The sequence below is a fragment of the Podarcis muralis genome, chromosome 17 (genome assembly GCF_964188315.1).
Source record: "Podarcis muralis chromosome 17, rPodMur119.hap1.1, whole genome shotgun sequence".
NCBI lineage: Eukaryota > Metazoa > Chordata > Lepidosauria > Squamata > Lacertidae > Podarcis > Podarcis muralis.
This window is the reverse complement of record NC_135671.1, coordinates 16,093,207-16,109,645: the sequence shown is the minus strand read 5'-3', so window position 1 is coordinate 16,109,645 and position 16,439 is coordinate 16,093,207. Positions and strand designations below refer to the sequence as shown.

Genomic DNA, 16,439 nt, shown 5'->3' with positions numbered 1-16,439 from the left:
GATCATGCCCGTCCTAGAAGGATGGGGAAAATTAACCCATTGTTTTCTGGATGCCTGCTGCATGCCAGCCACAGAAGACAATTACGCCCTTTAAGCGTACCACTTATTGTAACAGTAAATCTCTCCTTACAGATCTGACCTGCAGTGTAACATTAAACTTACGGGTCTCCTGCAGCTAAAAGAAGTAAGTATCTTGAAGGAATGTGATCTGAAGGGAACACCGTGCTGGCAAACTTTACAGCCACCTGACGTACTTGGACTTGAGGCTGAAAAGAAGAAATCATAGAATTGGAAGAGATCCCGAGGGTCATCTAGTCCAACCCACTTCAATGAAGGAATCTCAACACGAGGTTCTCCCCCATCTAATTTGAAACCATACTTCGCCCTGCTTAGCTTTGCAAATGTGCTAGCAGTTTTATCGCTGCACCTCTAGGAAGACTACACAAATCACATCCAAGTTGTTTAAAAATACAGGTGCTTATATGAAATAAACATGAAGCAGAAAGGCAGCTACAAGGGGGTGGAAAACAGTGGAGCAGAGGCACTCCAGATATTAAAAAATGCTACAAGCTGCCATTTCTTCAGCATCTTTCCCCTTTTTGCCCAGTAAAATGTTTATAGAGGCCAGAAAGCAAAATATCACCAAAAGTGTTGGTATTAAAAAGTGTAACACAGTACAACATCAGGTGTCTAGCATAAAGACAGATACCATATAGTCTTGCAATAATGTTCAACCTTTTGGATCGTATGCAGATGTTAATATTTTCTATCCAATTACAGTATTTGCAATACATGAACTCTCTTGTAGAACTACAACCATACTGAATTTTCTCATAGTAAAGGTAAAGGGACCCCTGACCATTAGGTCCAGTCGTGGCCGACTCTGGGGTTGCGGTGCTCATCTCGCTTTATTGGCTGAGGGAGCCGGCGTACAGCTTCCGGGTCATGTGGCCAGCATGACTAAGCTGCTCCTGGCGAACCAGAGCAGCGCACGGAAACGCCGTTTACCTTCCCGCCGGAGTGGTACCTATTTATCTACTTGCACTTTGACGTGCTTTCGAACTGCTAGGTTGGCAGGAGCTGGGACCGAGCAACTGGAGCTCACCCCGTCGCAGGGATTCGAACCACCGACCTTCTGATGGGCAAGTCCTAGGCTCTGTGGTTTAACCCACAGCGCCACCAGCATCCCAATTAATTTTCTCATAGTCGTAGCTAAATAATTCAGCTTGTACAAGAAGGTTCTATGGGTTTTTAAAAAATAAATTCTAAATTTCTACTGTAATTGCTTATCGTTGTGTTCAATTTTGAAGCGACAGTGAATTAGTATTTTTAAGGTCCTGCTAAAAGTAAAGGTAAACAGGATCATTAACAGGCAAACTTTGTGACTACTCTCTGCAGGCTTCACCTGCTACAGAACTGGATTTGAATAATCTCTCACAACAGAAACATTGGATATTTCTAAACACACTACTTTCAAGTCTTGAGGTTCAGTCATATTGCATCATATTATATCTCTACCCCTTTGTTGACATACCTTAATTAGGTTTGAGGCCACAAGGGCCTCCATAAGAGTACGCGGGGCTCCTTCTAGATTTGTGTAGGCCCCAACCATCATGGACAAAGCCTCTTGAATAGCAAGCCTGGTGTCGGGATCTTCCTGAAATGAGATACATCCTTTAGCACCCAGCCTTACAAACAAGGAGCATTTTCTAGACAACCTATGTCCGTGCATGCATGTTATTAAAGGAATTACTAACCTTAGAAAGAGCCTCAAAAAACTGTTGGACTAGTGCCAGGTCCTTGGTGAACAGCTGAGGTATTCGGCTGAAAGACAACATCAGCATTTTAAAAGATCAGTTTTTGAGACTGAAGTGAAATATATACCCTTGCAGTTAACATCTCGATAAAATAGCGATATGTTGCCTGGTATTCGTGTACTGCTTTAGAAGGTTCAAACCACTCCACATGCAATTATTCGCAGAAATTCTTCTCTTTTTTAAAACTTTATTCCAAAACCAAAAAAGAATTACAAACATCAAATTCAAAATCCCTATTTGTTTTGCAACATAAGCCTATTACATAGTTGACTAGATTAAAATAGACCTAATTGCTATAGACTTCCCTTTGCTATATATAAATGCAACGCAATTAGAAATATATTAGAAATTTTTATAAATTCCCCTATAGCCCCCACTCCCCTTCACCCATGTGTGATCTCTTTTTTTTAACTTCTTCCATCTTGTTGTGTTGTTATAATTTAATAATTATTCAATTTATTCTTTTATTATTTCCTTGCTTAGCCCTGCACGTTTTACACATTATTTATTAATATTCCAGTTCTGGAACCACATTTTTCATGTATTCCTTCACTCCATCCCACTCTTTAATTATTCTCTGATTTGAATGGCCTCTTAAGATTGCCATCAATTTCGCCATTTCCACAAACTCACAGAGCTTGCTTTGACATTCTAATAATGATGGCATCGCAGAAATTCTTACGAACGATCTGTAAGGTAGCCCAGTTTTGACTGATTGATTTGATTTATTACGGCCATTGGCCCATATCTAAAACAATACATCAAAATTTATCCATAAACAAACAATTTAAACAGTTCCAAGTTAAAACACCCATATAAAACCAATTTTACTTCAATTAAGTAAACACTATATACAATAAGCTCCCTTTATGTCAACCGCAATTCAAATCCCTCGGATTTTGGGGGATATGCGTCTTAGTTCTGGCACTTATTGATGGTTCTTAAGTTTGGCTAAGCTGTCAGAGTCATACAGTGATCCATTTCTCCTCTTATGAAATAAGACATTAATCAGGTATCTGGGGACTGCAAGGGATCTACTTGAGTCTTCGTCGTTTAATAAGTATATTATTTGGGCTTCCTGAGGTCTGTCAGCAATTCTCGATAAATATGGGGCCAGAAACTTGGACCGTGAAGCCGAATGTAATGGACAACAGAAGATTATATGATATAACGATTCTATAGATCCACTTTTACAGTCACAGAGGAGTGAGATCTGTCCGTTGGAGAGTCTGTAAGGTAGCCCAGTATCACTGCCCTGTATAGCAAAAATGGGAGCCTGACAAGGTGCATCTTATGCACACATACTGAAAAAGCAAGTCCCACTGTGTTCAGTATAACTTATTCCCTAGTAATTGTGTTTGCAATTGCACCCTAGGGCACTTACTGGCATAACGCATGTCAGAGGTAAGATTTCAACCAAAAATGCCTTGGTTCATACCTAAGTGTCTTAGCCACTAGGCAACACTAGCTGTTAAGCAGGGCAGGCAATTACTTTTATTAGTAATCAGAGGCTAGATCTAAATTGCCTGCCTCTACTGGTAAAAGTTTATTTTATCTAATCACCACCAGAGATCATTTTAAAAAATCAAGAAGTTATAGAAATAGGAATTATTATTTTTAATTCAAAAAACATTTATTCAAAAGTTACAATACATTTTCAACCAATATATTCCCTCCACAGACACCTCTGTGGTAACGGTGGCATTAAAATATCCTGTGCTTCTTCCATAAAAGAGAAAAGGGGAGACCAGAGCATGTCAAAGGTATCTTTTTTGGAGATGTTTCTAATTAGTCACCGTTGGCATCTCTTCAGATCGTACAAATCTTTCCCCTTTTTAGAGGTAAATTTTGATAGGGCTTTTGAAGGTTAATTTCTATACACAGAACTTATGAAGCATGCCATCACAGGCTTTGCTCCAAGACTATCTACCCAACATAGTTTTAAGCTATGTCCAGAACAGATAGATTTTCAACAATGCCCTTTTTAAAGAAAGTTTATTATCCCAAGCATTCAATAACCACCCTCCACACCAATTTAACTGAACAGCTGAGGAGCAGTTAGAAGATCATTATCAATTCCACATTCTACACACCATTATGAATTGCCATGTGATGTGGTAAATTAACTTGCTTGCCCGCTGTCAGAGCAACATATCGCTTTGCAAAAATCAACCAACATCTTACATGTTTCAGGGCATTTCTGTTACCTGGAAAGTTTTCCAACAGCTGAATAGGCCATGGACAACAATTTGGGGTCCTTGAATTATATATAAAAAAAAGCCAGTCAGCATAAAAGTGAGAGAAACAATACACAATCAGGTTTTCATTGCCCTTTATCCCCAACTATTACACTTGCATTTTACATCATCCTTCCCACTTTTTCTCTAACAAGAAAAGTTTCAGAAACACAAAAGTGCCAAAAATAAATAATCATCTACATCATCATTTTGAGTGAAGGAACAGATGGGAGCTGTGTTCTTCACGCAGAGATGAAAAATCACAACATATGGCAGTGAAACGACTTCTAGTTCCTTTAATTTTATTTGTCAAGAAGGAAAAAGGAGCCTTGGCAAGTGGAAAATTGCAGATACAATAAGGCGCCATGAGAAGAGCTTGAAACAGCACGTAGGTTTGGGCAGTGCAATCCAGGAATCGCTTGTATAATTTGGACTAACATATGATAGACGAAACACTATTCAAATGATCCAAGGCAGGCCTGTTTACGGAAGTTTTTAATGTTTGATGTTTTATCACTTTATTATTATTATTATTATTATTATTATTATGTTGGGAGCCACCCAGAGTGACTGTGGAAACCCAGCCAGATGTGCAGGCTATAAATACATTATTATTATTATTATTATTATTATTATTATTACTACTACTACTACTTCTACTGCGCTCACATGTGGATCTCTGGCAGTCTCAGAGATGGGAGCACCATACCCATGAAACAGGGCAGGTGGTTTATCCTATTATTCTCTAACCGTGCATGAGAAGATTGGGCAGAGTACTTGAACACCCCCAGGCATTCAACACAGGTTACAGATGGGTGGCTTAGAGATTCTGCATCTGCTCTGCCCAGCTGTCAAAACCTCCTGGACAGGAAATGACTTCTAAGTACCCCCTGGGTTTGCTGGTGTTACACAGATGTGTGCTGCTGCATGAGGAAGGAGGAGGGTCAGGCCACCAGAGCTGAACACACCCTGTGGAATTGTGGCCGCAGGTATTAAACACGGGCTATTTACATTAGTGTAAACCATGTTTATTTTTTTGGGTGAAACTTGAGTGTGCCAAACCATACTCAGGAATGCAGACAGAGACGCCCTTGTCGGTCCATTTGTAAAATCCAGGACAGAACCCCAAACCTGCTTTCAATAGGAAACCCAGGTGGTGGCAGCCAAAAGAAATGGAGCCAAAATGGAAAGAAACAATTAAAAATCAATAGCCCAATGAGGACAGAGTATGCTCAATAGCCATAGAAAGATGAATGCGCAAAAAACAGAAATGGGGAAGGGAACCAAATGCTCTGTTTTGAGAATGCATGGCTGGAACCCCAAACATGAACATTCTTATTAGGGAGAACACACTGAATTGTTGCACTGCAGGCTCCCCTTCATTCTCTTTCTTGGTTCTAGCTATAGCAAATATGAAGTGACTCCCCAGATACGAAAAAGACGGGCATGTTGACGGATTCCGCGACTGAAGTCCCTCTTTGGAAATATCCTTTGAACTCACCTCTTTATACTCATTAATCAGTTTTGTCAATCCATTCAGGAGCATCGGGCCCAGTGGCTTTATCTTACCATCCGGGCAACTGAAATGCAACACATGGAAGATTAAAGGTTTTGGTGTATTTTTAAATAAGACATCCTTATAACCATCCTTGATATAGAACAGGGATGGCCAACTTCCAAGAGACTGCGATCTACTCACACCATTAAAAACTGGCAGTAACCTACCTCTTCTTTTGGGGTTCAGGTCAAAGTTGTCAAGGATTTTTAGGAATACTTTATTTCTCGCTCTATAAGACGCACTTTTTCCCCTCCTAAAAAGTAAGGGGAAATGTGTGTGCGTCTTATGGAGCGAGTGCAGGCTGCGCAGCTATCGCTGAAGCCAGAACAGTAAGAGGGATCGCTGCTTTCACTGAGCAGAGAGGGAGAGGGGTTTTTTTTCTTGTTCTCCTCCTCTAAAACTAGGTGCGTCTTATGGTCGGGTGCGTCTTATAGAGTGAAAAATATTGTGACTTCCCAAGGGGGAGTTTCAGGTCAAAGTTGTTGAGTTTCTAGAGGGCGGGGCGAGGGGGCAGGGCTGGATGGGGAAGCCAGCAATTGAAAGCGATCTACCAAAACCTCCCAGGGATCGACCCATAGATCGCGATCAACCTGTTGGACATCCCTGATATAGAACAAGATCTTGTGCCACGCCCTCCCAAATGAAAGCTTGACTGGCCCCAGTCACTGCTCACTTTTCGGTAGCCAGTGAAAACCTAACTCTCTAAGGAAGCATTTAGGTGATAACACTATACTAATGTAGCAGTTTTTAGGTATCCTTCTGCCAATTACATGCGGTTTTGTTATTTTAATATTCTACATTGCTTTGCTGTGTTTTAGTTCTCAGGTTGTATCCAACTAAATGTTACTCTCCATCTTAACATGGTTTTAATCCAACTAATATACTCTCTTTTATTTTTCTTATTTGTCAGGACTAAAAGTTCAGCGTATGAAATAAAATAAAATATAATATTAAAATAATAGTAAGAAATCTCTCCTGGTGGCATAGTGCCGTGTTGTTGCTCAAGAGGACAAAACCCTCAGAAACATAAATCTTCAGGCTTATCTCTATATTCCATTTCCCATTAATATGTTTCTGCATATGGCGGCATGACCAATATTAAAGTACTTACATTACACAAATATGATGCACAAATTGAAGAGACAGGGTTCTCAGTTTTGCATTGGTATTTGCACCAAAAAGTCCATCGTAGACCACCTAACAGAACAAAATAGCTCATTAGATACAGTCAATATTATTTCCAGGTATTTTCTGAACCTCTCTGTCCTATTTATGATAGGAGGCATAATTAGGAACTGAATGTTTATTGAGCGACATTAAAAAAATCCTTTCAAAGTTTTCTGTGTCTCACTGAAGATCATATTCTATCAAATTATTTTTTATTTTTTTAAAAAACCAGTAGTAGTTCATGAAAAACAGTGTCCAAGATAAATTGCTCTTAAGAAAGGTGTCCTGTATGCTAAGCTTCACTGCACCCAGTCTTGTTTAGCATAGAAGTGCTCTCAGATTCAGTTCCCAAAAAGCTTTATTGTACAGCATTAGTCCAAGTATCACATTCCTTGAGCTAGTGTGGTATAGTTCTTTGAGGGCTGGACTAGGACCTGGGAGACCAGAGTTCAGATCCCCACTCAGCCCCAAAGCTCAATGGGTGGCAACCTTAGGCCACTCAGTGTCTCCCAGCCTAACCTCTCTCACGTGGCTGTTGTGTGGATGAAATGGAGAGGGGAAGAATCATGCATGCTGTCTTGGAGGAAAGGTGGAATATAAATGTATTAATAAATGAAATAAAAACAAAACAAAACGATCCGGTAATCGCCACCGCCCATGATGTAAAGCCAGAGTGTTAAGGCCTGGACTCAAAGAGGCTGAGAATTATGAGGTGAAGACATTACCTGAATATTTGCAGGAAACGTTTCTGCAGCTTGCCTGGAGCGCAAAAGATGAGGGACTATCTTTAATTTTACCCGTGTGCTGACTGGATCACGTTTCAATTCTGGTTTCAGAACAGCTCCCTGTTATGAACAAATATGGGGTTAAGGGTGACTTCAGGAAAGGCATAAAGATAAGGATCGGCAAGGCAATCCTAAGCATGTTTACTCAAAAGTCATTCCCACTGTAGCACTTCATTTGTAGTAAGCATGCTTAGCAAGGCAGCAAAATGCTGCCATGAATTTCTATTCACAATAGTTTTAAGCGATTGTAAATCTCCATACTAGAGGCTGGTGTGAAAAGTTCCACTCATTTACTTATTAATCTTGTGAACACACCAGCAGCCATGACTTAGGCCCAGAGAAGAACACAAGAAGTATGTGAAAGTAACAGCTCTTCCCCAGAATCACTCTGAACTTGGCACTTCCATTATGGCCAACAGCTGCCGCTATTTATTAATTTGTCAAATTCTCTTTCAAAGCCATTTAAATTAATAGCGGCCCCGAATTCCATAAAATCAATTGTGCCTTGTGTGAAGACGTAATTTCTATTTCTTGTGTACTGTGTATCAAATCCTTTTAAACTGCAAAATGATCTCATGAGTTCTGACCTTTCCTTAATACTCATGGGGACGTGACAAATTCTTATCTTTTTTTTTTTTAAAGGATTAACTTTCTTCTTGCGGCAAAGGTTGCAGCTTACATAGCGCTTTATTTGCATCTGGTTCTTTGCACATATGCAAACATATGCCATTCAAAGACGTGACGTTCTTAATATGGAACAGCAATGTCTTTAATGGCTTGCTTTTTGTATCTAGATGGAAATGTCTAGTCCACAGGAATCAAAAAGGAACATGGAGCTAGGAAAGCAAGTCTTACCTCCTTGGTTTTTAGTGGTATGTCCCCAAGGTACACTTTATACATCCTGTTGATGATGGCTGGATTGTTCCAGTCAATCAAACTAAAGAATGTTAAAAAGGGATAAATATTTGGTAAGGTCGAAGGATTAATGATGATTACACAACATTTACTTTTCATTCCTCCTTCCTCCATTCCTCCAGAAGCAGACTTAAATATCACACTTGCTGAGTCTAAAACTGCTGTGAGCTCCCTTTCCTACGTCAAATGAGTACTAAAGGAGCCCTGACAACTGGCTTAGTGAGGTAGGCAAAGCCATTTTTTATTTATTTAGATAGGCCTTTGGCTTACAAGCTGACATGTAAATGTGTAGCAACTGGCTCTTTTTTTTAGTGATGTCTTCAATGCCTTCTTTTCAACACTACATTTGATTTTAATTTAATTATTATTGCTTTTAGCTGCCTTGAGCAACCTTAAGTGGAAATGATAGATACAAGTTTAACAAGTAACAATATATAGAAGAAACTCTGAATGGTCATACGCCTGTAATTTGTCCAGCCTTATTTTCTTCAGAAAGTTTAAAACTACCCAGCTAAAAAAAAAAGGGGGGGGGTCCTACAATACAACAGCATCAAAAACTTAGTAAATGCCATTTGTCAATAAATGCCATGGTAATAAGCACAATTTTGCAATCGGCGAAAACAAGGATGCCTAATATTTAAGCTTCAGTTCCTATTTTTAAAAGAAAAATTCCAAGCCATTACCTTTGCTTGCTTTTGAGTTCAAGGTCTGCTGCAGTGGCTACACTGTGCCTTGTGTCACTGGAGGCGATGACCAGGTGTATGATAGCTTCAAGTTCAGGCACCTGCTCAGCTTCGATGAACTTCACAATGCCCAGTTTACACTGCCCGGCAATGCAAAGAGAGGGAAAGGAGGGAAATCCGTTAGTCTAATCGGGAACATGATCTTCAAATTGCAATAACAAGGACTGAGATTCTTTTATGTGTTTAATTGCAGGATGGTAGAGCCAGTTAAGGGTTGATGGTCAGTTCATCATAGGCTATGCTATGCAAGTGTTAATAGGGTAAACCATAAAATACCCCCAGTGACAGTAAAGTACTATTATTAGCACTGGCAAGGTGGTCTGGGCTAGATTTGCAGCTACCAGATAAGCAGGAAGGCTTTCTGAACATTCTCTCTCATAATAAGGTTTAAAATAAAAATGGTAAAGGACCCCTGGACAGTTAAGTCCAGTCAAAGACTACTATGGGGTGCATCGCTCATCTCGCTTTCAGGCCAAGGGAGCCGGCATTTGTCCACAGACAGCTTTCTGGGTCATGGCTAAACCACTTCTGGCACAATGGGACACTGTGACGGAAACCAGAGTGCACAGAAACACCGTTTACCTTCCCGCCACAGCTGTACCTATTTATCTACTTGCACTGGCATGCTTTCAAACTGCTAGGTTGGCAGGAGCTGGGACAGAGCAACGGGAGCTCATCCCATCGCACGGATTCAAACTGCAGACCTTCTGATTGGCAAGCCCAAGAGGCTTGGTGGTATAGACCACAGCGCCACCCGCATGCGTGCACTATCGTTTCTTTGTCAGTCCGATATTTTGGATTGTACCAAACGAAGCCCAGTGAAATTAATGGGCCTGAGAGTTAGTTGTGTTCATCCATTTTAATAGGTCTGTGCTAGGTAGAGATAACATTGGAGACAACCTTTTGTATTTTATATGGTCACCTTTGTAACAAGATAGCAAGTGAGCCAGGCTTCAAATGGCTTCAAATTCCCCCTACCGTTAGATGCGAAGCCAGGTTTGGGGGAAGAGAATGCAATCAAGGATCAGGCTCCCAAGTTTGCATGCATGGCGATATCTGCACCCATCTCGGACACAGCCTTGCACTGCAACGCATTTGCTTTACCTGTTCCAGCTGTTCCGGCGTCCATGGGCTGTCCCCAATTACCCGCTTGGCTGCGTAAAAGCTCATTCCTGGAGGAGGCTGAGGGATCCCAGAACCACCGGAACTACTTGATGAAGAAGAGCCCTGTCCAGCTGGGACACTTTGGCGACTCTGGGATTCATTCAACACGTATCTAGAGGAAGAAGGAAAACACGTGAGAACGTTATTCAGGGAATTCAGATTCCCAGGTCAGGGCTGGTGAGCCAGTGAACGGGCACAGGCTGTGCCAGTAACAAGTTGCTCAGATGGAAAAACTTCGCCAGAGTAGGCAACTTCAGAAGACACAACTATTTGTGTCACATGACCACCGAACTGCAATCCCCTCTTTGGTCACCTGCAGTGGTGGCACTGCAGCACAGCAGGGGACAGGCCAGCAGACCCGTCCTCCAGCAAACTCCAAGGAACTTATCCCCTGTTCCTTTGGGAAGAAAGTATCACTTAAACACATCTTGAGAGCCTACTTTTTTGTCTAATGAATGAAAATGCAAACAAGAAAAGAGACTTACATATACCAAGTGTTACCATAAAACCCTACTACAAAGTAATTCAACAGCTCAGAAACAAGTGCAATTTTGACAAAAATGCAACAATTCTTCCAAAATATTAATATCGTTGCTATAAATAAACTTAAAAGTTATCAAGCATCGGTTTTATTTCAAAGAAGTGAAGTTTTAGAGAGCATTCATTGTTGAGAACAGTAGTTAATCAACAAGAAACTGGAAAACTTGTTATGCAATAGTCTCTTCAACTACTATATAGTCTTTAACCATACATTGTGAAGGAAAGCATTTTAAATATGAGAGTTTTCAAACCCCAGCCCATTTTGTGATTTTTGGCAATACTGGCCAGACACTTGTACGAGAACAGAAACAGCAATGGCTGAACTGCAACATTACTTACCCATAAGGCATAAGGAGGACATCTAACATAAAATCCAAGAGCAGCTGCACGGTCTTTGGTTTCTCGGCAAGATTAAACGGAGAAGCTGCTTTCAGAGGTTCGACAGGGTATTTCATGTGAAAAAGGGTTGGTATTAGAAGGTGCATTAGGCTGAAAAACAATTATATTTACTGCCACTGTGAAACATGCCTTCATGATCTATTAGTTTTCACTTGATACCTATCACAACGAACACTGAGAGTGAAAGCAAATTAAAAAAACATTCTTAGTTTGGTTTATGTGCATTTTCTAAATCTAGAATCAGGAGCTTCAAGCAATATAGTCCACATAAAAAATTACGCTTCTCTTTCTACAGAACAACTAATCCCAATGGAACTGCATTTTCAAAACTCCACTGAAATTAACTCAATCCAATGGCCATTTGTAAGTCAAAAGATCATAACCAAGACTATAATTAATCCACATACGTAGAAATGTTACTTAACAAATGGAGCAGTATCAGTTCTAATGTCCACATTTCCAGAAGTGCCTATTATGCAGAAGTTGAGTATGCCTCTTGAAAACAACAACAACAACCACAAAAATTCCCTGTCTGAGAAAAAGAAGGAGATAATTCTAGACTAAACTCTGAATCGAACAACAAAGTTGTGCTGCTGGGAGACAGCATATTGAGTCCCACTAGTTCAATAGGTCTTCCCCGTCCCCTCAAGTTTTCCACAAAACAGTTCTGTGGGGGTTGGGCGAACAGCATATGGGGACAGGAGAGGGGAGACCTTTCCATTAGACAAGCAGAAATGACGGAATGATCTCCATAGTGCTATTCTGATTTCTACCCTTAGCCTTCCTCCTATTAGTTTTCTGCACACAAGAGATATTTCCACGTTGGGAAACAACCAAACCATGCAACACCCTCTCCTCCAATATATAATCTTGAAGTGGAAGAGCCCCCTAAAGGTTGTAACGCAAGATTTTTCTCAACATGTAATTGCAGTCTAAAATGCAGTCAGACCCATTAAAGGACATCAAATATTTGGGGGGGGGGAGAGAGAATTAAAATTAAGACAATACAAAAGAAGTTGTATGCTTAGAATATCATACCTGTCTTGTTGGGGTTGAGGTTTTCCTTCCATTGCAGTAAGGAGTGTGGGAGCAAGCTCACATTGCTTTTCCACAGGCAAACGAGGGTAACCCATCTTAACGTATATTATGGTGAAATTCTGCAAAAGTACAAGATAAATCTACATAGAACCACTTCAAAGCAACAGCGACATGCAATGTCTCCACAAAGGTTTAAGCAATCTGTATAGAATAATCCACTTATTGGCAAATCGCAATCCCCATAAAGTTGTACCTTGGTTCTCGGACGTAATCCATTCTCCAATTCCGTTCCGACTTCCAAAAACTTTCGAAAACCAAGACGCAGCTTCCAATTGGCTGCAGGAGCTTCCTGCACTCAATTGGAAGCCGCGGAAGCTGCGTCGGGATGTTTGGGTTCCAAAGAACGTTTGAAAACCGGGACACTTACTTCCGGGTTTTTGGCATTTGGGAGCCAAAACATACGAGTACCAAGACGTTCGAGAACCAAGGTACGGCTGTACTTGCTGGTCAACCAGTCTAGTTCATCAGAAGTACTGTAACCTCATTCGCCTTGAGCAAGTGTGATGTGCTCTTAATGGGGCTGATTGCAGAAACCCATTTCCTAACAGACGTAGGTTGCTAGGAGCACTTTACATCAACACTCCAGGCAAAATTCAAGGTTGTAGCTTTGACTCCTAAAGCCCTTAATGGAAAGTGCCCATTAAAACCTAAGAGATTGCGTCCACCTCTGTGTCCTGCCACAATCAACTAGAAAAAGCCCTCCAAACCATCTTTGAGCTTTTACACAGACATCTGGGTGGCTGTGTAACCAACGTCAATCAACTACTGCACTGACTTGCTAAAGTTTCAGCCTCACCCTGAAATTTGTTTTTTTTTTTTTTTAAATTTGAGAATAATTTTGGCAATGGAACGGGACAGGCAGTCAAAAGAAACGAATACAGGCAATCATCAGCACTCAAGATTCTGACAAAAAATCCAGGAAGCCTACGAATCTATTTATCTATCTTTAGTATTTAATGTTTAAAAGTTTGGGTTATCAAGCTCTTAACTAGATGTTTGTCTATCTTCTATGTCAACGGGACAGGCTGTAGCTCAGGGATGGAGCACGTGCTCTGAATGCAGAACGCCCCAAATTCAATCCCTGGCATCTCTAGGTAGGGCTGGAAAACACTCCCAACTGAATCCCTGAGAGAACCACAGGTAGTCAGAATAGACAAGACTGGGCAAGACCGACCAGTGGCTTCCTAACAAGTCTGACCTTTGAATGCTAAAGGTCATGCATGAGAATCTACTGATGTTACTAATTCAATGCATGTCTCCTCCATCCATTTTCAGTGACATAACTATTTGAGTTTTTGAAAAGACAGAATAGTTAAGACAACTGGATGAAGTTTCTAACTATAATAAGCCCTCATATTTCATCAGCCGACAACTTTTAAAATAAGTCACTTACTGTAACAAAGGACACTGCGGAAGGATCCTGGTACTGGACCAGCAAAGTCTCCACCGGCAGCTGGATTTTGGGGCGACTTTTGATACGTTTGTTCAGGTGAACAAGCAGTTCCATAACCTGAAAGAGAGAAAATAATCATATTGGATCTGACCGATTTGGGTTCTGCAATTGTCAAAGTCCAAGCTATAATGAGCTAATAATTTCTAGAATACCAAAGGAAAGTGAATGCAATACCCATATGGTATCTCATGTAACCATTTTTTAAAGGAATGAGTCCAATGAGTTATTATTTTTGCCCGAATGCACTATTGAGTCAGAGAGACAATCTGAACCCGAACCCCAAAAAATGAACCAAACATTTATATTTTTTTGACCCAAAACACATCCCTGAATAATATTCAGGCTGCCAGCCCAAAATAAAAGCTTGACTTTAAAAACAAATCTGATGATACACAAGCAGTCTCCAAACAGAATAAATTGCATGCATCTAAAACTAACATATGGGAGGATTTTTAATCATTGTCTTTGCATGTGCTTCTGTGCCCAGGGAGTCTATACTTACCTTCTTACGTACTCCTTCCTGTGTACTGGAAAGCTTCAGAAGAACAGGCGGTAGGAATTTGGATATAATATTCTGCAACTGCTCATCCGTTTCTGCATGGCCAAGCCGTAAAAAGACACGCTCAAGCTGATCTATGAAAAAGAAAGGGGGAAGATGAATTAAAAACTAGCAAAATCTATGACAAACAGCAAAACAGACACAACCCAATATTACTTTATTCACCACTAAAATAAAATGGACCAACTGCATTATAGTACTGTTTAATCAAAGCTCTTTGGTTGCCAAGAAAGGATTTATTTCATTATCCCTGTGCAAGAATGCCAGCAAAATATCTCATACAAACTGGGGGCCGATATCAGTAACCAGTGTTTCCACTGCACAGACAATTTTACAGCTCACACTACCACATAAGAATATTTGTGTCAGCAACAAGGTCACCAATGACCATTTTGATTTATTTGATTAATTTGTAGCCAGCCAGATCTCAATAAATCAGTGTGGAGAATATATATATATATATATATATATATATATATATATATATGCACACACACACCACACACACAAACACAAACAAGCAACCTCCACCTACATGCATATAGGTATATAAGAGAAGACAAGACAATAAGTGAAATACAGTATTATTATCTACACCCCTTGCTCTTCAAACATTAAGCCATCCAAATAATATTTCCTATCTTCTTATAGGTTTTTTCCTATACTATTGCACACAGTAATATGTAGTCGTACATATATTCCTTACGTTAAGGCATCTCTACATTTTTCTAAGTCCTGTGTGCTATGTTACACTGAACACAATGCTAGCACCTCCATCAACTTCTTTTTTCAGGTTCTATATTTAAGTTGCTAATCACGGGTTGTCATAAAATGGCAAAACAAATAATATAAATCATCCAACAAGAAGGGATGAGCTAAAATCCTGCTGCAATGAAGTGCTTCTGCTATGAATGAGCTGCTTGCTCAATGGCTCCAAACACAGCAAATGTGATTTTAGGGGTCTGGAGAAACAAGACAAGGACCAGTCTGGAAAAAAAGGGAATCCATATTCCATATCCCTTGAGCGGATTATATTCATGTAAAAAATTGGAAGAAATCCCAAATAAGAAATCCTACTTTATTAGAATGTAGCACCTGTTTCACACGATAGCTTTTGGCTCCTTGAACTTCTGTGACTTCCCCTCCTTCAATACTTTAAAATGAATGCCCTGTAGCAGGCTAGCCATACAATACTAGCACAGGTTCAGCTTTTGACAATGAAACCGAAAACTGATACAGACAGCACTTTAAAAAAAAAAGAGTGAAATAAGTACCCTATTGATTTTCTAAAACTGTAACTTCCTCTTTTCAGATATGAACCCCAATTTCAAACTTAATCTTTTTTCATGGTAGCTTGTTCCATTTAGTAAACATGTGCACAGATGTCTTGCTTGTATCACTTTCTCAAAGTCCAGGTAAGAAAGGGGTACCCCAACAGTGAAAGTAATGGCATATAAATGCCCCTTAGATAAGATTTTCATAGTACCACATCCAGATACTTTCACTACATCATGTTGATACACTGACTACGGAATGGAGGCAGCCGTGTGTCAGGGGCTTGCCAAGACAGATGCATTTCAGGGTAAGTCTAGTCAGCACAATATTATCTGTGGAATGTGGCCACAAAGAACAGGCCTTTTACACAACAGAATTTTCAACTACAGGGCTTGCAACAGTAATGTTCTGCAAGGTGGTTTGGGATAATGACTTGCATCCAATTTCAAAGTGACGACATCAATTTGCAAGGGCACTGCAAACTTTAAACACTGTAATCATAGTTGAGAATCCAGCTTTTAAAGGCAGCATAATTTAAAACACTTCAAAGGAGTAAGGTGTACTGATTTCTCACCAAAACCTTGTTAGAAGAGCACATTTTACAGGAAATGTGAATTTAGAAATTTAGAATTTAGAAAGAGGTGAATTTAGTAATCCTTGTTTGTAGTATTATTATTATTATTATTATTATTATTATTATTATTATTATTATTATCATCATCATCATCA

General features: G+C 40.0%; 1 protein-coding gene across 3 annotated transcripts in view; it reads right to left on the bottom strand.

Moving 5' to 3' along the window:
* The window catches only part of ECPAS (Ecm29 proteasome adaptor and scaffold), a 63,000-nt gene that overhangs the window by 41,887 nt on the left and 4,674 nt on the right, over positions 1 to 16,439 (bottom strand). For all 3 annotated transcript variants that reach the window (XM_028711377.2, XM_028711376.2, XM_028711378.2), the window contains exons 2-15: positions 14,379 to 14,509; positions 13,817 to 13,933; positions 12,364 to 12,482; positions 11,266 to 11,415; positions 10,327 to 10,498; positions 9,163 to 9,302; positions 8,420 to 8,501; positions 7,505 to 7,624; positions 6,724 to 6,809; positions 5,556 to 5,634; positions 4,025 to 4,074; positions 1,758 to 1,824; positions 1,535 to 1,657; positions 163 to 266 (exon numbers count right to left, since the gene is read on the bottom strand). In XM_028711377.2, coding sequence (XP_028567210.2) covers positions 163 to 266; positions 1,535 to 1,657; positions 1,758 to 1,824; positions 4,025 to 4,074; positions 5,556 to 5,634; positions 6,724 to 6,809; positions 7,505 to 7,624; positions 8,420 to 8,501; positions 9,163 to 9,302; positions 10,327 to 10,498; positions 11,266 to 11,415; positions 12,364 to 12,482; positions 13,817 to 13,933; positions 14,379 to 14,509 — 1,540 coding nt within the window. The remainder of the gene's footprint in view (positions 1 to 162; positions 267 to 1,534; positions 1,658 to 1,757; positions 1,825 to 4,024; positions 4,075 to 5,555; positions 5,635 to 6,723; positions 6,810 to 7,504; positions 7,625 to 8,419; positions 8,502 to 9,162; positions 9,303 to 10,326; positions 10,499 to 11,265; positions 11,416 to 12,363; positions 12,483 to 13,816; positions 13,934 to 14,378; positions 14,510 to 16,439) is intronic.